Raw genomic sequence first — 18,733 nt, 5'->3', positions numbered from 1 at the left:
TTAATTTCACCTCACAAAACTTCAACTACAAATAAGAGATTTGCTTGAGACGAGATTTCTCTGTGTAGCACTGGCTATCCTAGAATTCACCCTGTAGTCCAAGCTGGCCTCGAACTCTGCCCTCCCCCTACCTCCTAGGGCTAGGATTAGAGGCATGCCCCCCCCCACTCTTTTCATGGAGAATCTTCAAACCACGGTTCACTTAAACTGACACTGACGTGTTTTCATGTTACTGCAGCATGTCTAGTTTTTATTTAATAAGCTGATTTCTACTTAATGATTTGTAATTTGTCTCAGATGATTTTCATTAGAATGTAATTTCCTGGGCAGTGCATGGGCTCTTAGCCTGATAAATGTCTTTTTCAAACCTCCTGAGAGGACTATATTAGATATCAGTCTTGGTGCTCTCAAAAGTCAGAAGCAGAATTACTAGGGGTGCAGTTACTAATCCATGTGTTCAGCAATTCTTATTTTATCTTTGCCCAACTTCAGTTTAAGGATATTTTCATTTGATCTGTATGGCCCAGTTGCTGAATTATAACTATAATCAGTTTCTAGATGTAATAACATTAATTGACTACCAGCCTTTTTATTTTATTGTTAATAGCTAACATTTTTTAATTACTGCATTGTGCTAAATTACATTCTCAAATGACTAATTTTCATAAGTTGTCCGCTTAATGTTTGGTTCTGAGATACACTCTAACGTTCCGTTTTACAGATGAGAATATCTGTGGGTTTATTTAACGTCTATAGTTTCTTAGTTAAATGCTGATACCAAACCTAGCTCTTGGCTGTAGAACCTGCACTCAAGAACTATTTTATGTTGCTTCTCTTAATACTGCATTATCTTTTGGCATAATAATTTATTTTCCTAATACATTTTAATGTCTACTCTTTTTAAGTCTCTTTAACCAATAAGTTACACGAAATATGGTGCCTCTTGCTTGTAATCCCAGCACTTATAGCTAGGACAGGTGGATAGCTGTGAAGTTGAGCAGCCTGGGTTACAGACCCTGTCTCAAAAAAGTTAAAGTTGTGCAGTATAAACTTCACTTGTCAAGAATATTTTACTAAGACCAACTGATCTTTGTCAGAGGTGTGATTTCTTCTTCCTTTTGTTGGGTGGGTCAAGCAGGATCTCTTACAGTTCAGATTTGTCTTGAGCTCACTGTGTAGCCAAAGGTGCCCTTGAGCCTGCTTCCACTTCACAAGTACTGGGATTCTTGGTTTCTACCACTGTGCCTAGGTCATAAATAGATTGGACCTAGGTTGAACCTGGGTTTTTAATAATTTATTTTTAAATTATTTTATTTAATAAGTTTTTATTATTTAAAAGTTTTGCTTACAATGTAGTTTCATGACTATTAAATACTTTCCACTCATTAAAATAAGAACTAATTTGGAGGAGTTTTGTTGGAAATGCACATAGCAACTTGGAATCGAAGAAAGGTTAGAGCTGAGAAGTCAAATTTGAGGCTAGCCTGGTCTACAGAGTGAAGTCTAGGATAGCCAGGGCTACACAGTGAAACCCTGTCTCAAAAAGACAACAGAGGGAGGGAGCAAGCGAGCGAGCACAGTGATAACTTAAAGTGGCCAGTTGTGCTTCTGTCAGCAGTCTCTTGCTGTGCTGTGGAGTTAGAGGGGGAACATGTCTCCTGGCAGGACCACTGGTTTAGGGTTACAGAATGAAATGTTTTTCAGAAGGCTTATATGTTGAAGGCTTGGCCCTCAGCAAGTGGTTAAAGTCCACTGAGAGTTGATTCAGTTATGAGGGCTCTGACGTATTCAATGGATTATCCTTTGGATTTATAATACGATGACATTGGGAAATAGTAAAAAAATTAAAGTAAGGTCTAGTTGAGAGAAAGGGATCAGGGGAAGGCTATACTTTCTCCTGTTCCTTCCTGTTTTCTCTGCTTCCTGGACACCATGAGATGAACAGCTCTGGTCACTAGTCCCTTGTTCTTAAAAGTGCTTAATTAATCACCAGTGTTGTGTGTGCATATGCATGTATGATGTGAACATGTGTTTGGGCATGTATGTGCCATGGAGCCTATGTGGAAGGCAGAGGATAAGACCTACAGTCAGTTCTCTGATCTCACTCTGGGTCCTAGGGATTGAACTCGGCTTGTCGGCTTTATGTGGTTGTGTTTGCTTTTCTGCCGGTGATAAAATGCTCTGGCCAGAAGCATCTGAGAAGAGGAAAGGGTTTTATTGGTTGACACTGCCCAATCACAATCCATCATGTAGGGAATTCAGGGTAGAAACTGAAGCAGAATCCATGGAGGAATACTGCTTACCCTCTCTCCCACTCAGCTCTCCCACGCTCAGCTTGCTTTCTTACACTACCCAGACCCATGTGTGTATGAATGATGTCCCCACAGTAGACTGGGCCCTCCCACATCAATGTCAGTCAAGACAATCATTCACAGACATGACCACAGGCCAGCTGATGGGCGCGGTTCTTCAGTAAGGTTTTCTACGCGTGTACCTTTATGACTTTTCCGTGGCTACCACCACTGCCTTCAGTTTTCTACCTCAACACACTCACAAAACAGTGGAGCCAGCCGTAGGCTGGAACCTGGGAAAGTGTGAGCCAAAATAATCTTCCTTTTATTTATTTCAGATATTTGTTGCAGCAAGGAAACGGTGACTAACACAACTAGTTAGAAGGGCATTATATCACTTTCTAGGTCAGGAAATGTCTTGAACTTGGGTGATAACAGTGGGAAACTAAGAGGAACCTGTAGGCTCCGTTAATTGGGCAAATACAGAAAGACAGAGTCAAGTTGTGCAGGCCTGGTTTGCATAGCTAAGTGAGCAGCAACACCATTGTAATCTAAGCTGTGGTTGAAGATCTTAGGTTTAGTTTGAGATGTGATGTATTTGAGATGCTTAATTTTCAGAAATGTCAGGTGTGGAGAGATGGCTTAATGTTTAAAAGGCATTGACTGCCCTTGCAGAGGACCCAGGTTTAATTTCTAGCATACACATGATGCCTCCGAACCACCTATAACTCTAGTTCCAGGGTATCCAACACCTACTTATGGCCTCCTCCAGCACCAGGCTCACATGTGATAAACATATGTGCATGCAGGCAAGTACTCATACACATAAAATAAAGAAAAGAAATCTAAAGTGAAAAAGAAAGAAGTAGATTATGTTGAATAGATAGATTGGCAGTGTGTATCTGGAGATCAGAGTTCAGCATAATTAAAGCCATGATCATAGATGAGTTTTCTTCCTTCTTGGCAAAGAAAACAACATAGAGTGAGAAAGGCAGATAGATGGCTCAAGGATGGTCTTCTAGAACTAAAGCTTTGCGTTCAGAAGGAGCAGTTAGAGGAACTGAGGGGTGTGGATGTCCTAGAAGCCAGGATGAAGTGCAGTTCAGTTCAGAAGGAACAGTGTCACCTAGCTGAATGGCACTAAGGATCTTTTCGGTGATTCCCAATAGCGTTCTGAGCCTGGTGTGGCACCTGCCACAATCCTGGCATTTGGAAGACTGAGGCAGGATGGTGAATTTGAGACCAGCATGGCCTTAAATAGCTAGTTTCATGCCATCCTGGGCTGGGTTGCAGCATCAAAAAGATCCATTTTGGTAGTTTGGTGGTTAAACCTAGTTTGCAAAAAAGTTTAAAGAGGAAGAATTGGTTCAGACTGTCAAAATCAGATGATTGTGCATGAAGCCTAGGTCCTTGCAATACTCATACATATGATCTACCCAATAGCTACTGTAGTAGAATACCTACCTAACTGAAGTAACACAGGCTGATGGGTACTTCATAGAGAAAGCACGTTCTGTCAGCTTGCCATTGGGAAACTAAAGGTCAAGGCTCTGTAGCTCTGTTACCTCAGCCTCTGTAAGGGCCCTAACCATGTCACATCATGGCAGAGTGTGAGTTATCAGACGGCGAAACATGAGGCCAGAGCAACCACTTAGTTCTCTTGAAAGAAGTAGCTATAGGGATACCAAAAATGTTAGTTCCTTTCAAGGTGATGTAATCACTTTACACTAGGCTCCATTTCTTAAAAGATTTCACCTTGCCTCCCAGTGCCATTACATCAGGAACATTTGTGGGACACACTCAAGTCATAGCAGGTGCCCATCTGTTACAAGATTCTTACATCCTTTCCTGTAGGCTGCTGACGGTCTGCAGTGTCATGTGACCAGCGTGGAACACCACAGTCAGGACTAAGAAACCGCAGAGTCCTTGGGCAATAGGAACAATGTTTGTGGGACATAATGAGGTTGTCTTTCTTAGCATTATGCTTTCCTGAACGAGCTTTAAAATAATCACAAACTTACTACATTTCATGTAAATTTATATGTCAGTCTTAAAATTGTTTAAGTAGTCTATTTAGATTGGCTTCCTTTTCCAACAGAGGGGCTCAAGCCCTTCAAGAAAAAAGCAGTAAAAAGGTTGTCTCAAAAAAGTTTCCTTCAATTTTTTAATTTTTCATAGAGAAGATGTATTGGTCATTTTACTTCCACTTCCATTCAGCAGCAGCAGACACCCAAGTTCCCAAATCAGGAACACCAGCACTACTACTCTTTAATGTAGCATGTAGGAACAGTAGCTAAACCAGGCAGGACACAGGTTGCAGTCTTGTTCTGCAGGGTGCATGGTCTGCATAGTGAGACCTTATCTCAAGAAGAAAACCAAGAGGCAACTGAAAAAAGTACTACAAACACATTATTTCATTAGCATAATGAAAGATATACCTTATATACACATACGTGGGGGATATAGGGAAAGAGACCATTTTACAGTATTCAGTAACATTCTGTTGAATGTGTGATGGGGAGCATTAGTTTTCTGGGAAGCATTCAAGAGCACCCTGTTACTCCGCTGTTCACTCAGACATCCCTGTTTATCAGCGCAAGCTACTTGAATTCACAGTAATGTTTCCCCATAGCTAAGAAATCCTTCGGGATTAAAGAAAGGGCTGATGAGAACAGTTGTGTGTCCAGTTGATAGCACTCGATTTAATTCTTTCCTCAGACAACACCAGAAACTCAGGTTTGAGTTAAGAGAGGCAAATAGACCTTACTTTTGTTTTGTGTCTGTAGTTCTAGGCATGAAACTCATGACTACATGTGTGCTATGCAGTACACACACACACACACACACACACACACACACACCAGAAATGTTTTCCCCAACCCCAAACCTTACTTGGGAAATTTTGTCCCAGTACTGTTCATATTAGTAAACTCGATTTTAAGAGGTGCTTTCCTAGGATTCCAGATCTCATTGACTCACAAGTGCTTTTAAAGGAATTAGAGTCATAACAACCCTTATGACCTGAGTTCAATCCCTAGGACCCACATGGTGGGAAGAGAAAATGGGTTCCTTCAAATTGTCCTCTCACCTTCACACGTTCCACAGCACGCACGTGTCCACCTCCAAGTAAATGTAGTAATTTAAAATTAAAAATTAGAAAGGAAAGAAACTAAGACTAAAATAACTGTGCCCGGGCTGGCCAGCCAACTCAGCCCATGTTGATGCTTGTTGTCAGGACTGACTGAAAACCTGAAAGTTCACACCCGAGACTTCCATGGTGAAAGGAGGAGAGTGACTCCCACAAGTTATCTTTTGGCTTCCTTATGTGTGCCGTGGTGTGTGGCACATGAATGAATGAGTAAATGAAATCTCCAGGTGTGATACAATATTTTAAAAAGTCTGTACCCAAGAATTACATTAGATTGCATCAGTGACATTCATTAAGGTGTCTGCTTTCAGCCTTTAGTATATGGAAGACTTTTTTTTGGTCGTTACGAAGGAACAAATTATTGTGACTGTCTAAAGTTGTTTATGTTCAGAAATTCTTTTGACAAAGCAGTCCATGATTTTAACAATGTTTTGTTCTAACTTTTTTTTAAATCACGTATTAGGTGAAAAACCATTTCGCTGTGATGAATGTGGTATGAGATTCATACAGAAATATCACATGGAAAGGCACAAGAGAACTCACAGTGGAGAAAAGCCTTACCAGTGTGAATACTGCTTACAGGTGAGTGAGCCGGTGTGAGTTCTCCTACCAGCTACAGTGTGAACTGACTGACAGATACCACTTAGTGCTAGAGCCATCTGGGATTTTAAGCTCTTTGATTAGATTTATAATAGAAATTTGATCAGTGAATTGGTTTGGAATTATTTATATTGTTATTAATTATCTTGTTTCTTTTCTTCTTTTCCTTGTTGACAAAAATTCATAAAAACAACAACAAAAATCCACTTCCAACCTCTGATTTCAACAGTATTTTTCCAGAACAGATCGTGTATTGAAGCATAAACGTATGTGCCATGAAAATCATGATAAAAAACTCAACAGATGTGCCATCAAAGGTGGCCTTCTGACATCAGAGGAAGATTCTGGCTTTTCTACATCACCAAAAGATAATTCACTGCCAAAAAAGAAAAGGCAAAAAACGGAGAAGAAAACATCTGGAATGGACAAAGAGAGTGCCCTGGACAAGTCCGACATGAAGAAAGACAAGAACGATTACCTGCCGCTCTACTCCTCGAGCACTAAGGTGAAGGATGAGTACATGGTCGCAGAGTACGCTGTGGAGATGCCGCACTCTTCAGTGGGAGGCTCCCATCTAGAAGATGCGTCTGGAGAAATACACCCACCCAAGTTGGTTCTCAAAAAAATCAATAGTAAGAGAAGTCTGAAGCAGCCCCTGGAGCAAAGTCAAACCATTTCACCCCTCTCCACTTACGAAGACAGCAAGGTTTCAAAGTATGCGTTTGAGCTTGTGGATAAGCAGTCTTTACTGGACTCGGAAGGCAGTGCTGACATTGATCAAGTGGATAACTTGCAGGAGGGGCCCAGCAAACCTGTGCACAGCAGTACCAATTATGACGATGCCATGCAGTTTCTGAAGAAGAAGCGGTATCTTCAAGCTGCAAGTAACAGCAGCAGGGAGTACGCTCTGAATGTGGGCACCATAGCTTCTCAGCCTTCTGTCACCCAAGCAGCTGTGGCCAGTGTCATCGATGAAAGTGCCACAGCGTCCATGTTGGATTCCCAGGCACTGAATGTGGAGATTAAGAGCAATCATGACAAAAATGTTATTCCCGATGAGGTCCTGCAGACTCTGCTGGACCATTATTCCCACAAAGCTAATGGACAGCATGAGATTTCCTTCAGTGTTGCAGATACTGAAGTGACTTCTAGCATATCAATCAATTCTTCTGACGTACCCGAAGTCACCCAGTCAGAGAATGTTGGATCAAGCTCCCAAGCATCCTCGTCAGACAAAGCTAACATGTTGCAGGAATACTCCAAGTTTCTGCAGCAGGCTTTGGACAGAACTAGCCAAAACGATGCCTATTTGAATAGCCCGAGCCTTAACTTTGTGACTGATAACCAGACCCTTCCAAATCCGCCAGCATTCTCATCCATAGACAAGCAAGTCTATGCAGCCATGCCCATCAATAGCTTTCGATCAGGAATGAATTCTCCACTAAGAACGACTCCAGATAAGTCCCACTTTGGACTGATAGTTGGTGACTCACAGCACCCGTTTCCCTTTTCAGGTGACGAGACAAACCACGCCTCTACCACATCAACAGCAGACTTCTTGGATCAGGTGACTTCTCAGAAGAAAGCTGAGGCTCAGCCTGTCCACCAGGCTTACCAAATGAGTTCCTTTGAACAGCCCTTCCGTGCTCCCTATCATGGATCCAGAGCTGGAATAGCGACTCAATTTAGCACTGCCAATGGACAGGTGAACCTTCGGGGACCAGGGACAAGTGCTGAATTCTCAGAGTTTCCCTTGGTGAATGTAAATGATAATAGAGCTGGGATGACATCCTCACCAGATGCCACAACTGGCCAGACTTTTGGCTAAAAAATAAAAATATATATTGTAAATAATACTGGCACTTTAGAACAGATTAATCGAGAGTGGGGTTACTCTGTGTAAAATGGAGTGCTATACAGATTTAAGAGCAATGCGTTCATAGCAAGCTGTTAAGAATAGCAAGATAATCCAATAACTGCATTTCGTTTGGTTAGTCCTCATTCCTTGAACTGCCTTACGTGTTGTCACCGTTATAGAAGCAATGCATTACTTGTTTTAGATCAGAACCTTGCTATTCACCCACACCAAGATAAAAAGGAAAAAAAGACTTTCGCACAATTGTTTCCTAACTGATAACATTGTACATTCTTAGGAGAGTAGTAATTGTGTGAAATTTCCTCATATTGTTTCTGAGTTTTTCAGCATAGTATTGCACTTCAGCAGGGAATCCGAGGAGACTTCACAGACAGTGAACTTAAAGTTTCAATGTCAAGAGATTATGGCTTAAATAAGTAGTTTGTCCTGTAGGGGGGAATAAAAAGAAACCACCTTAAAAAATGACATGCCATATACCCTTGATCTTCATTTTGCATTATATTGACATGTGTTTTTTTTAAGAAAAAAAAAGTAATAAAAATCTGATAGTCTAAGACTCCACTATTTAAAAGCCTAATTACTTTTAAAGTATGCATACTTCAGAACTTTTACCAAACCCAGCTGTCGGAGCGGTCACTTCTCGTGGAAGTGTGCATATCAGTGTCAGTTTCTTTGTACAGCTACACTTAGATATTTTTTATGATTTTTTTTCATGTGCAAGTATCAAAGTTTGAAGTTTTAGTAAAAAAGAAATATTCTGTAGATTACATTCCCAAGAAAATAATGCTTACACAAAATGTATATTCCACGTTTGAAAGCTGAGATGTATCTTCCTTTACACACTTCAGTTGACATAGAGCACTTAGAATTAATCTGGTATTTTTGATTTCTCAAAGTTAAAAACTAGATTTTTTAGGTTTGATATGGTTGTGTCATAATCATCTCGTAATTGACAATTTTGTTTTTTGGCAATAAAAGGAAGTTGGGATATCTTTGGACTGTAAAACCTGGTTTAATTCTTCTCTTTCTGGACTCTTGATAGATTGGATAATTAAACAGTATCCCAAGAAACTAAAGCAATGGGCATTTTAATTGCTTACTTAAGTTACTTTTAAGTGAATACTGCTCATGACAGTTTTACAAGCGGAAGTGCTTACTGATTCCAGTAACTACAATTTCTTTTTCAGCTAGACAAGTGATCGGAAATTTTTTGTTGCATTTCAAAATCTAAATAAACTACAGACTTTATCCTTATACCACGAATGTTTTTTTTAATATATGTATACTTTGTCTTAAAATAATACAGCATGGTACAATAAATAGTGCTTTTATATACATAAATATATATATATATATACACTTTAATGAAGAATGATGGTTTGAGTTATACATTGGACAGGTTTAATTTTTGGAGACTTAACATTAGTTACACTGACTCAGCTCTCCTCTTTTATCTGTTCCACCTTTTTGGGTTTTGTACTTAAGTTTCTGCCATCTTTATCACAGTGCACCAGTGGTAACCTGAAACTAGTACCCTTGGGAGGTGAAGCTTTCTGTAACTTCCATTTTGACTTTGCTGTTGACCCTGTAGATCTGCGTGCTTTGTTTGAGTGTTGAGTATGTTATCCATTTAAATTATTTTTCTTTTATTTAATGCTATCCCAAGACTGTTCTCATAAAGAAAGGGAACAAAGACATACCCTCCCCCAGTACCCTTCACTTACACTCATTTAGTTTTTTAATATGTTGGTATTTTTATGACAAGGAATATAAGTTATGTGTAATGTGGCTTCCTCTACACTTTGTTATGAAACTTGGCTTGAAATCATAGTTTTCCCATTTGACAGCTTTGCTGTCAGATCTTCAAGAACTTTAAGACTTCTTTGAAGTACCTATTTTAAGTTCTGCCATTATTGATCCGAAGACTGATGTGTGTTTATGGCACATCCTGTATCTGCAGGCATGCTTCACGAGATGAGGTGTTATGGGACCGTGTTCACCCTCAATGGGCGTTTGCATTTTCTCATAGTACTTTTGATAAGAGTAGACATATATTTCCCAAGTTGAGCCTGATTTAAAAAAAAAAAAGTTCCGCTGAGAACTTGATGTGTTTCTTGTACAGTGTAAGGGTTTCCTTTGTAACATAACATCACCAGCACAGGGTTAAGAATGTGACAGTTACTGAGTGGTTCAGGTAAGCTTAGGAAGAAAAGCCTTTGAAAGTGGAAGTTCTGTAAACAGAATTTCAGGCGTTGCATTCCTGTCTTAAACACATTTCTTTACATCTACACGATGGCAGACTTTCCTACCAGGTTAGAAGCATTTGAGATAACCGATAGCCAGCATATTTATTGACTTACCGTTTAAGTACAGTCAGCACTCTTACTGTGAAGTCCCAAATGCCTCCCAGGCTCAGCTTGTTTCTTCAGCGTGCGAGAAGCATCTCAAAAGTTTGTGTTTCTCCACTTCGGCTCAGAAAGTTCTGGGCATTAGAGGAAGGCAGTGGCCTTGTGTGCTGCTTTAGAGGGATCCCTGTCAGCTCACACTTCTCATCTCTCTCAGTGAGCAAATTTGTCTAGAGGAGTGGCTCCTGGCGCCCCTCAGCTTTTGCTCGCCTTGAGCCTGTTGCTTTCTCTCACAGGTCATTCCTGGGCTGGGCTGGGCTTGGGAGACCTCCCACTAGACACGGCAGGAGCTCTCCAGCACCTGAAAGCATTGCTTTTTGAACTTCGGTTCTTACTGCATATGTATTTCATTGGGTTTGGAGTAGCTGAGTGGCTCCTACTTTTTTGTTTGTTTGTTTGTGTTTTGGATCTACAGTGTGCATGTGCTACCTAGTCAGGTAGGAATCCACCACCTTAGCTCTGACTCAGGGTGCCAGCAATGGGTCATTTTATCTCCTGAGAGGTAGAAAAGGCCTTGTGCTCAGGGCAAGCTTTCATTCCCACAGATGAGAAACACTTGCAAAGTGCCAGTGAAGTTAGATCTTTTGCCACTCTTTGACTTCATTAATTTGGGTTTTTTAAAGGGCTGTTTTAAAAAAAATACAAAGAGGCCGGGAAGCTTTGCGTAGGCACGCTGTACTGCACTCCCTAGGGTCTGAAACGAGCGCTCGTCCTTTTCCAGTCTGTTTACTTGAAGAAGCACTATTATAATCAGTGAGAATTTATTTGAGTCTGCAATTTAATTTAAACCTTTTCCGTTTCAAATTGCTTTATTTCAGGGAAATAATTTTCCAGTTGTTTTTGCTATATTCTGCAAATAAAAACCGTGTGTTTCCTTTTTCCACCTAAACTTTGGTAGGAAACAAACTAAAGCAGACAAACATTTCTTGTTGTGTTTGTTGCTTTCTTTAATCCAATGGATAAAAAAAGTAAAACCCTGTAAACATTATTTTATTTTTTTATGCAATACCATGCTGTAAATATGGTTCATCGAGTAAGGATGTACCTATGATTGAATCTTTAATTCTGCACAGTTAGAGTTTATATATAAACGTGTCTTGACAATCAAGGACTTTGATGTGAGTCTTCCTTTATGATGTTTATTAATGTTATGCATTCCATTTGTTTGACGTGAGTACCAATGTGCTAATTTGTATTGTCTGAAAGTATGTAATGTTTTTACAGCTTGTTTTTAAGACTCTGTAAATATGTACAGACCAATCACAGTACGGCTTTATGTTAGAAGGCGTGTGATGTTGTACTGTATGTAAGCAATAACACAGCAGTGCTAACTTCCAAGTAGCATCAGGAACGTTCTATTGCAACATTTCAGAGCTATTAGTTATCCTTATTTCATTTAATAATGATTATCTTTAATCAGTTTTTATAAGCAAATTCCATTGTTCCTTCTGTTGGAACGTAACACTGTTTACACAGCCTAATTGACGTTGCAGGGGAGACAGGCTAGACCTGGCTTCGTCTGCTCTCACTCTGTCTAAGCATTGAATGGCCTTACCACTCTTGAGCAAAGATGGAGAAAGACCGCAGAACTTAGTGCCCATCACACTGAAGGAAGGGATGTGTTTTTTTTTCCTGCTTCTGTACCGCTACCTAACTTCGTGGTTTGCTTTGGATTTTAATATGTGTTTCTGTTTTAGATTCAAGCCCATAAGTGTTCAGGTAACTTCAGTTCAATTGTGAAGTTGATAAAATTCTTCATACTTCATAGTTACATTTCAGTGATTCTAAACTTTCTACTTTGATTTTTAGATACTTATTTTTCAAGCTTGATTTCTCAGCTGACCAGATGAATTTACTCAACTTCAATACAAAGAAAGACAAACTTATAGCTTGAAGTGAGTAGATACTATACTGTACAGAACAGCTCTCTGAACACCGTCACTGCTTTAGAAATGAAGCCGCCAATTTATAAATGATTATGACCTACATTTTATAGGGAAACGTTTTTAATGCTAGTCATTTATATAATGTGCTTTGAAGGATTTGCTAGTCCACTCCTGTCACTTTTTAGTACACTGGTACCTTTTCTATGTAATGTATGCTTTTTATTATTGTAGCAAAGCATTTCAGTAGAAAGAATTTTGCAACAATATGGGGGAAATTTTTCATTGTCGGGTTTGAATTATACTGGATTTTATCTGTCTAGTCTTACTTGTCTTTATTTTAATGCTGTCTGGAAGGGACCTTGGTACCCAAATAAAGCAGGTTAACCTCATTGCTTCAAGGGCATACTGTGTAGTGCTGAGTTTCACCTGGAAATCTGATGACTTTGAAAAGAAAAACACATTTATAAAAATTGTACAGAAGAAATTAAATGTGTGATGGAAATCCTGATGGTGGAGCACGTTGAATTTTCTGAGAACATAGTGTTATTTTCCTGGAATCCCTTATGCCTTCTTTGTATTCCAACCAATAAAAGAAAACTTTGTCATTGAAAGTGGTAGGCTGATAGGATATTCTGATTATACAGTATTACTTTCTCCTGTCTTATTTTCTGACCCCTTCTCAATCAATCACTGTAAATTTTTATTTTCTACTTCCTATTGCTAATTAAACATGTATATAATGTAGAGGCCGTTGTATAGAATTGAGTGAATTGGGTTGCTATGCTTGATTGGGTAGCTACATGGAAATATTTGATGGATACTGAGAAGTCCTAAGATGCCAGAGTAAATTTACGCGGGAAAGGGAAGGCCACAGCAGATGGCTCCTGCCACCCCTAAGGGGTCGGTGGGAGAATCATCTGCAAATTATCAGATACAAAGTGGGGCTTTTCTTCCCTTTCCCCAAAACCGTGAGCACTAGATTTCAAAGTCTACTCAGGTGAAATCGCTTCACAGTGAAACTTAACCACATTGAAATTTTCACTGTTAAATACTATATTTGTGATATTTTTAAATACAAACTTTTACACTGCAGTCTGCAGCCTAACCATTGAAATTTAGCCAAGATATTTTAAAAATATAATTGTCCTCCATGTATAATTGTTTTTAAACAATTGGGAGGATTTTTTGTTGAAAGATTTTTTTATTGTCATTGTAAAAAACAAAATAACCATCTTGCTTGACCCCCACATTATACCATGAGTGAATCACTGAGCCATTCAAACACAGTGGTGGCTTGTTTCATGCCTGGTCATGAGACATGAACTGACATTGCGAAGTCTGATGAGTTCCTAGCCTTTGGCACTGTCGTCATAGAGTTCCCCTCGCCTCTTGGAGTTTATGATGCTGTTTTATGTATTGTGATACTAAAGGAAGCTGTTTTACTTTATTTTCAATTGAATTATTAGATTAACTTATATTTGCAAATTCTGCATTTTAAATGTGGACACTTGGCTGTTTGAAAATAAAATACAGAATACAGTTTTATGAATAATTTTCTAGCTGAATTTTTCACAGTACTTTGAACCAAATGACTAATGATAAATATGCAAAAAAAAATGTGGTACACAGTTAAGAGGAAAGGATGTCCATGTGGAATTGATAGGTCCATGGGTTACGTAACAATGTCAAGGCCTTTACTGTGGCTTGCTGTGGAATGTCACTAGTTGTAAGATAAAGGTGCCTGTTAACTGTCATCAGCTAGTTCAGATTGAGCCATGTTGAGTTAGAGCTAAGAATATGTGTGACTTTTCTTTTACAGATCAGAGTCCGTTAACCTTTATCAGTAGCACCATGGGATTTCTTTTTCCTCCATTAGCGTAGATAGATTTGTTTCCGTTCACCAACCACCTTGCCAGGGCCTTGTCTTCTGACAGTGGGTGTATTGTGAGAAAGCAGTCTGCAGTTAACAGTGCTTAGGTCCTCGGGACGAACGTCAGTGCTCGGACCCTGGCTTAGCACGGTGCTGTAACCACCTGTACGTAATGGTACCACTGATGGTCTACTATTGCATTTCCTAGATCCCAGTTCTTGAGTAATTTGGCTCGGTGGGGAGAGGGGTGGGGAGATGCTCTACCGACACTTCTCCCACCTTCTGAAGATAAACAAAAAAAATAAAATTGAAGTCACTTGAATTAATGTGTTGTCACTGAGTCTTACTTGACAATTTATCGTTCACAAAATGGTTTTTTTTGTCTAGAGTCTGGGCTGAAGCTACAGTTCCCAGCTGTTCAGTTCCTGCCTCGCTGAATCTGCTGGGTGTTAGGATAAGCAGCGTCTACCCCTGGGTCAAGATTCAGTGGAGGCGAGAGCTTTAAGTAAAGTAAAGCGAAAATGAGGGTCTCATAATTTTAGTGGGTTTCCCCTCTGCCTGCCCCCACTCCATCATTTTAAGATACAATGGATAATTAGGACAAAACTTTTTATCTGTACACTTAGGCAGATGTAAGGGCTGGGATGGAAACACTGTGAACAAGAAGGACATTCTCAAATGCCTGGGAAAATAAAAGTTTAAAAATGGCCTTGACTTGTAAAATGGAGAACATTTGAGCCTTTGCCTGTTCATTCACTGATACAGATGAGCTTTTTAAAGTTGTAACCTTAATGTTCCTAACGTCTCGTGTCCTAAAAGCTGAAGCCAATGCTCCTGCGGTGTAGGGAAGGGCGCCAAGAGAACATTCCCTGGAACAGGACTTGCGATTCCTGTTGACTTGGATCTTCGTTGGCTGGGGCCCAGAACCTTCACCTACTTACCAGACACTCTACTAAGTGCAAATAATAGATGGCTGTGGCTACTAGTGTCTCTTTTGTTAAGGATACGTTTTATTTTACATGTTTTGCCTGCATGTATGGCTGTGCACCATCTAAGTGCAATACTGGTGGAGTGCAGAAGAGGGCATCAGATTCTATGGAACGGGAGTGTTGGGGCTGTGAGCTGCCATGTGGGTGCCGGGAATCGAGCCTGGAGCCTTTGGAACAGCTGAGCCATCTCTCCAGCTAGGCTACTAGTATCTTAACCAGAAAACATTGATTGTGATGTCGACTACAAATACGTGTGTCATGGTGTTGTGCTTTATATGACCAAAGCGAAGGCAGGCTAAAGATGTGTCAGCATGTGCTGCGTACTTCAGATCACTTTCCCCAATAAAGGGCTAAGTGGGAAAGCATGTTTATTCTCTGCTTCAGTGTGATTTTTCTGAGAAAAACGAAATTTAACAAACCAACTCCAGAAATAAGTATGTGGAGACCATTACAGAGGAAACGGAGAACACTGTCAAAAAGTTACCTTCACTGGGAACCACCAGATTTATGGGTAGTGTTCATACCTGGAGGATGAAGCTGGTGAAATAGTCTGAAGGAACTGGCCTGTTCCAGGTCTGGGTAATCGGTGCTCTACGGATTTACAAGGGGAAGCTATCCAGAGGATGACCTCTTACACTAGGGTGCTGGAAGCCAGTGCTGGGGCTGGTGTCCTGGCAGCAGCTAACAGCCCCCGTAGGAAGGTGTTACTGTGTTGAATGTTCTGTGCTCACACACCGCTGCAGCTTCCTTCCAGTGTTTTACAGCACTCTCCCGTTTTCTCCAAGGTCTTTGGACCTCCCCTGTGACTGTCTCCCTTTGTGTGGGGGAGCTGCAATACCATCACTTTGGCAAACTGCCAGCAAATTTGCTAGAGCACAGACTACGATGACAGGCTAAGGACACAGCAGTGAACGGGGGCAGGGCAATGTAGAGCTCTCAGATGAGAGCGAACAACTGCCGAGTTGAGTCTCTTGGTTTAAGAGGGGATGTTGGTGTTCAAAGCACGAGGGGATATAGTTTGTAAGACTTGGGCAACAACATGAGCGGTGATGGTGGGAGAGAGCGTGGGATGTGGTTTGGTCATGTTCCTCCAGGCTGTGTTTGCAAAAGGAAATGGGATGGGTCTTAGAGTCAAAGAACTGGTTGTCCTTGATCTTGCTAAATGACTTTGTTAGAGCCATTTCTAATCCTCAGTGGCTTCCACCATTGACAACCTCTCTCTTCTACCGTCAAATTATTTGAGGCAGAAATGTGTAAACTATAAAGCAGTTAGTAGATTAATGTATGAGAAAGGCAAGACCCAAACTGGGCAAATGCTGGTAGCCTCGCATCGTGTGAAACAGTATTAAGAAGTTCTGGCTGACAGACCGTGCAGAGTGAGCAGCTTCAGTCCATTAAGAAGCATCCCCAAATCCAAGACTTTGATCCCCAATGTCTTAGAAATGGATAATTTCAATACCTAACTGATGGATTGCTGACAAGATGTAGGCACACTAAAAGATATTTCAAATACTGTCTTATCCCAAGTTCTGTGTACGCCACCTCCACACCCTTCAGAAGGTTGAAGGTAGAAAGTATTGAGTTGACCGTCGGAAAAGGAGCTAGCTGACAAGGTGGGTAGGAGTGGTGTTAACTTCTGTAAGAAGAACAATGCTTACAATTTGTGTAGGCTAATAAGTGTATTGCAGAGTTGTCAGGACATAACTTCAATTCAGGAACAGATCTCAAAAAGCTTGGTTAAAGTAGAAGTGGTTCCGAGGCTGGAGAGTTCATTTGCTACAGGTGTGTGTGTGTGTGTGTGTGTGTGTGTGTGTGTGTGTGTGTGTGTGTGTGTGTATTGGTACCTGGTAAAAACCAGGTGTTGGATCCCCTTGAAACTCAGGTTACAGGTAGTTGCGAGATGCCCAACCTGAGTGCTGGAAACAGAAGTCTGCAAGGACAGTGTGTGCTTTTAATCATTGAGCCATTTCTCTGGCCGCCTTGGAGGCAGGCTGAACACTGCTTTGCATTGCAACATTGAAGGAACAAAAACCAGAAACACTCTATAAAAGTAAGGGAATAAATAAATCAAGCGGAGGTCTGCAGTTGCTCACATCTGTTTAGAAGTGGGTTAAACTATAGAATGCCGTACCTCATTAAGGTTAATGTCTGTTTTTAGATAATGATAGTAGAGAAAATTGCAAAATATTAGCCTCTTGCTGAGAGAAAATCAGGAATCCATGGGTTAGTTTGTAAGCCTCTCAAAGGTCTTTAGTCCACAGCCTCAAGCTGCCTCCCATGAACGTGTAAGTAAGTGATGGCATGGTTTGCCTGGTAGAGAAGGTATTAAGGTTGCTGTTTGAATTCATCCAAAGTGGCATTACAATGAGGCCATGATTGGGTGAAATTCTGCACTAAGCACAAGCTTCTAAACAGGACTCCCAAAGAAGGTGCAAAAATCCAGGGCCAGAAAGAAGTGGAAGGTACCTCAATTCCAGCATTCCTGAGGCTGACGCAAGCAATCTTGTGTTCAAGGCCACCCTGGACTACATAGCGAGACACCCTGAACTACATAGTGAACATTTTTTTTGTTTTTTTGTTTGTTTGTTAGTTTTTTGAGACAAGGTTTCTCCGTAACTTTGAAGCCTATCCTGGAACTCGCTCTGTAGACCATGCTAGCCTCAAACTCACAGAGATCTACCTGCTTCTGCCTCCCAAGTGCTGAGATTAAAGGCATGTGCCACCACAGCCCAGCAATGAAGGACCTTCTTTATGTGTTGGAACTACTTCCCAAACCTTAAAGTGAAAAGGGATAGGGCATCAGGCCAGGACAAAAAGACTCTAGAGGCAGCGTGGTACCCTCGGTGAGCAGAGCACCAGAGTGATCAGAGATGAGGATGGCCAGGGCTCCCAGTGGCCTGGTGGCCCCAGCCTTTCCCAGCTGCAAAGGGACAAAGGCAGAAGCTGAGGCTCGGTGGAAGATGACTTTGTGCTGGATTTAGTTCAATATGCTTTGTACCCTGTCTATAGTCAGAATGTTGGCTCACAGTGAGAACAGGCTTGGGGATGCTACCCTAACACTTTGGAACCCCCTTTCCCTTTACCACCACCATAGCCCAAGCCATTCCAGGCTTTCCTGGGTTCTTGCAGGTTTCCGCACACCTACGCTGGACCTCCAGTCCTTGCCCCAGATGGGCCATGTGAAACCCTTTCAGAAGCTCCGCAGCTGTCTGGACCAACTGCTCTCCTTTCCTTGGTCCTGCTCAGATGTCTGCTCCCCAGCACCCCTCTTCCCCAAGAAGGCCCCAGGACCTTCTGCCTCCCGCTGATTCTCAGTGCTTGGTCATGGCCCTTAATGCTAGAGTGCTTTCTCTTCACACTTTGCTAAAACTCCCCTCTCCACCCTGGCTTCCCCCACACAAGAGTTTGTCCTCATTTGCCTGATGAGATTGTTTCAGCTGTGTCTGAGTTCCCGCTGCCATGTTTGTTTTCTTAACCTGGTTCGCTATCTGCTAATGCTGTGCGCATCAGTAGGAGAATTTGAATAATGTCTGACTTCCTCACCTGTTCAGAGTGATCTTGCTCCTCTGTTTGTTCCGTGTTGACCCCAGGGGATGGCCATGCACAGGTATTTGGTGGGTGTGCCTGAGGACTAGAGTTAATGAGACGAGGTGCAATGCCCAGGAGTT

At 41.2% G+C, this 18,733-nt stretch overlaps 1 protein-coding gene across 6 annotated transcripts in view; it reads left to right on the top strand.

Annotated features, from left to right (window-relative positions):
- Nucleotides 1-14,398, top strand: part of Znf148 (zinc finger protein 148) — a 127,460-nt gene extending 113,062 nt beyond the window's left edge. For all 6 annotated transcript variants that reach the window (XM_085685482.2, XM_048454097.3, XM_048454099.3 and 3 more), the window contains exons 8-9: nucleotides 5,903-6,021; nucleotides 6,269-14,398. In XM_085685482.2, the coding sequence (XP_085541608.1) occupies nucleotides 5,903-6,021; nucleotides 6,269-7,867 (1,718 nt within the window). In that variant the 3' untranslated portion in view covers nucleotides 7,868-14,398. The remainder of the gene's footprint in view (nucleotides 1-5,902; nucleotides 6,022-6,268) is intronic.
- Nucleotides 14,399-18,733: the final 4,335 nt, after the last annotated feature.

This window comes from Myodes glareolus, chromosome 2 (assembly GCF_982192425.1).
Source record: "Myodes glareolus chromosome 2, mMyoGla1.1, whole genome shotgun sequence".
NCBI classification, from domain to species: Eukaryota; Metazoa; Chordata; class Mammalia; order Rodentia; family Cricetidae; genus Myodes; species Myodes glareolus.
The sequence above is the reverse complement of the archived record's forward strand: the minus strand, read 5'-3'. Positions and strand labels throughout refer to the sequence as shown.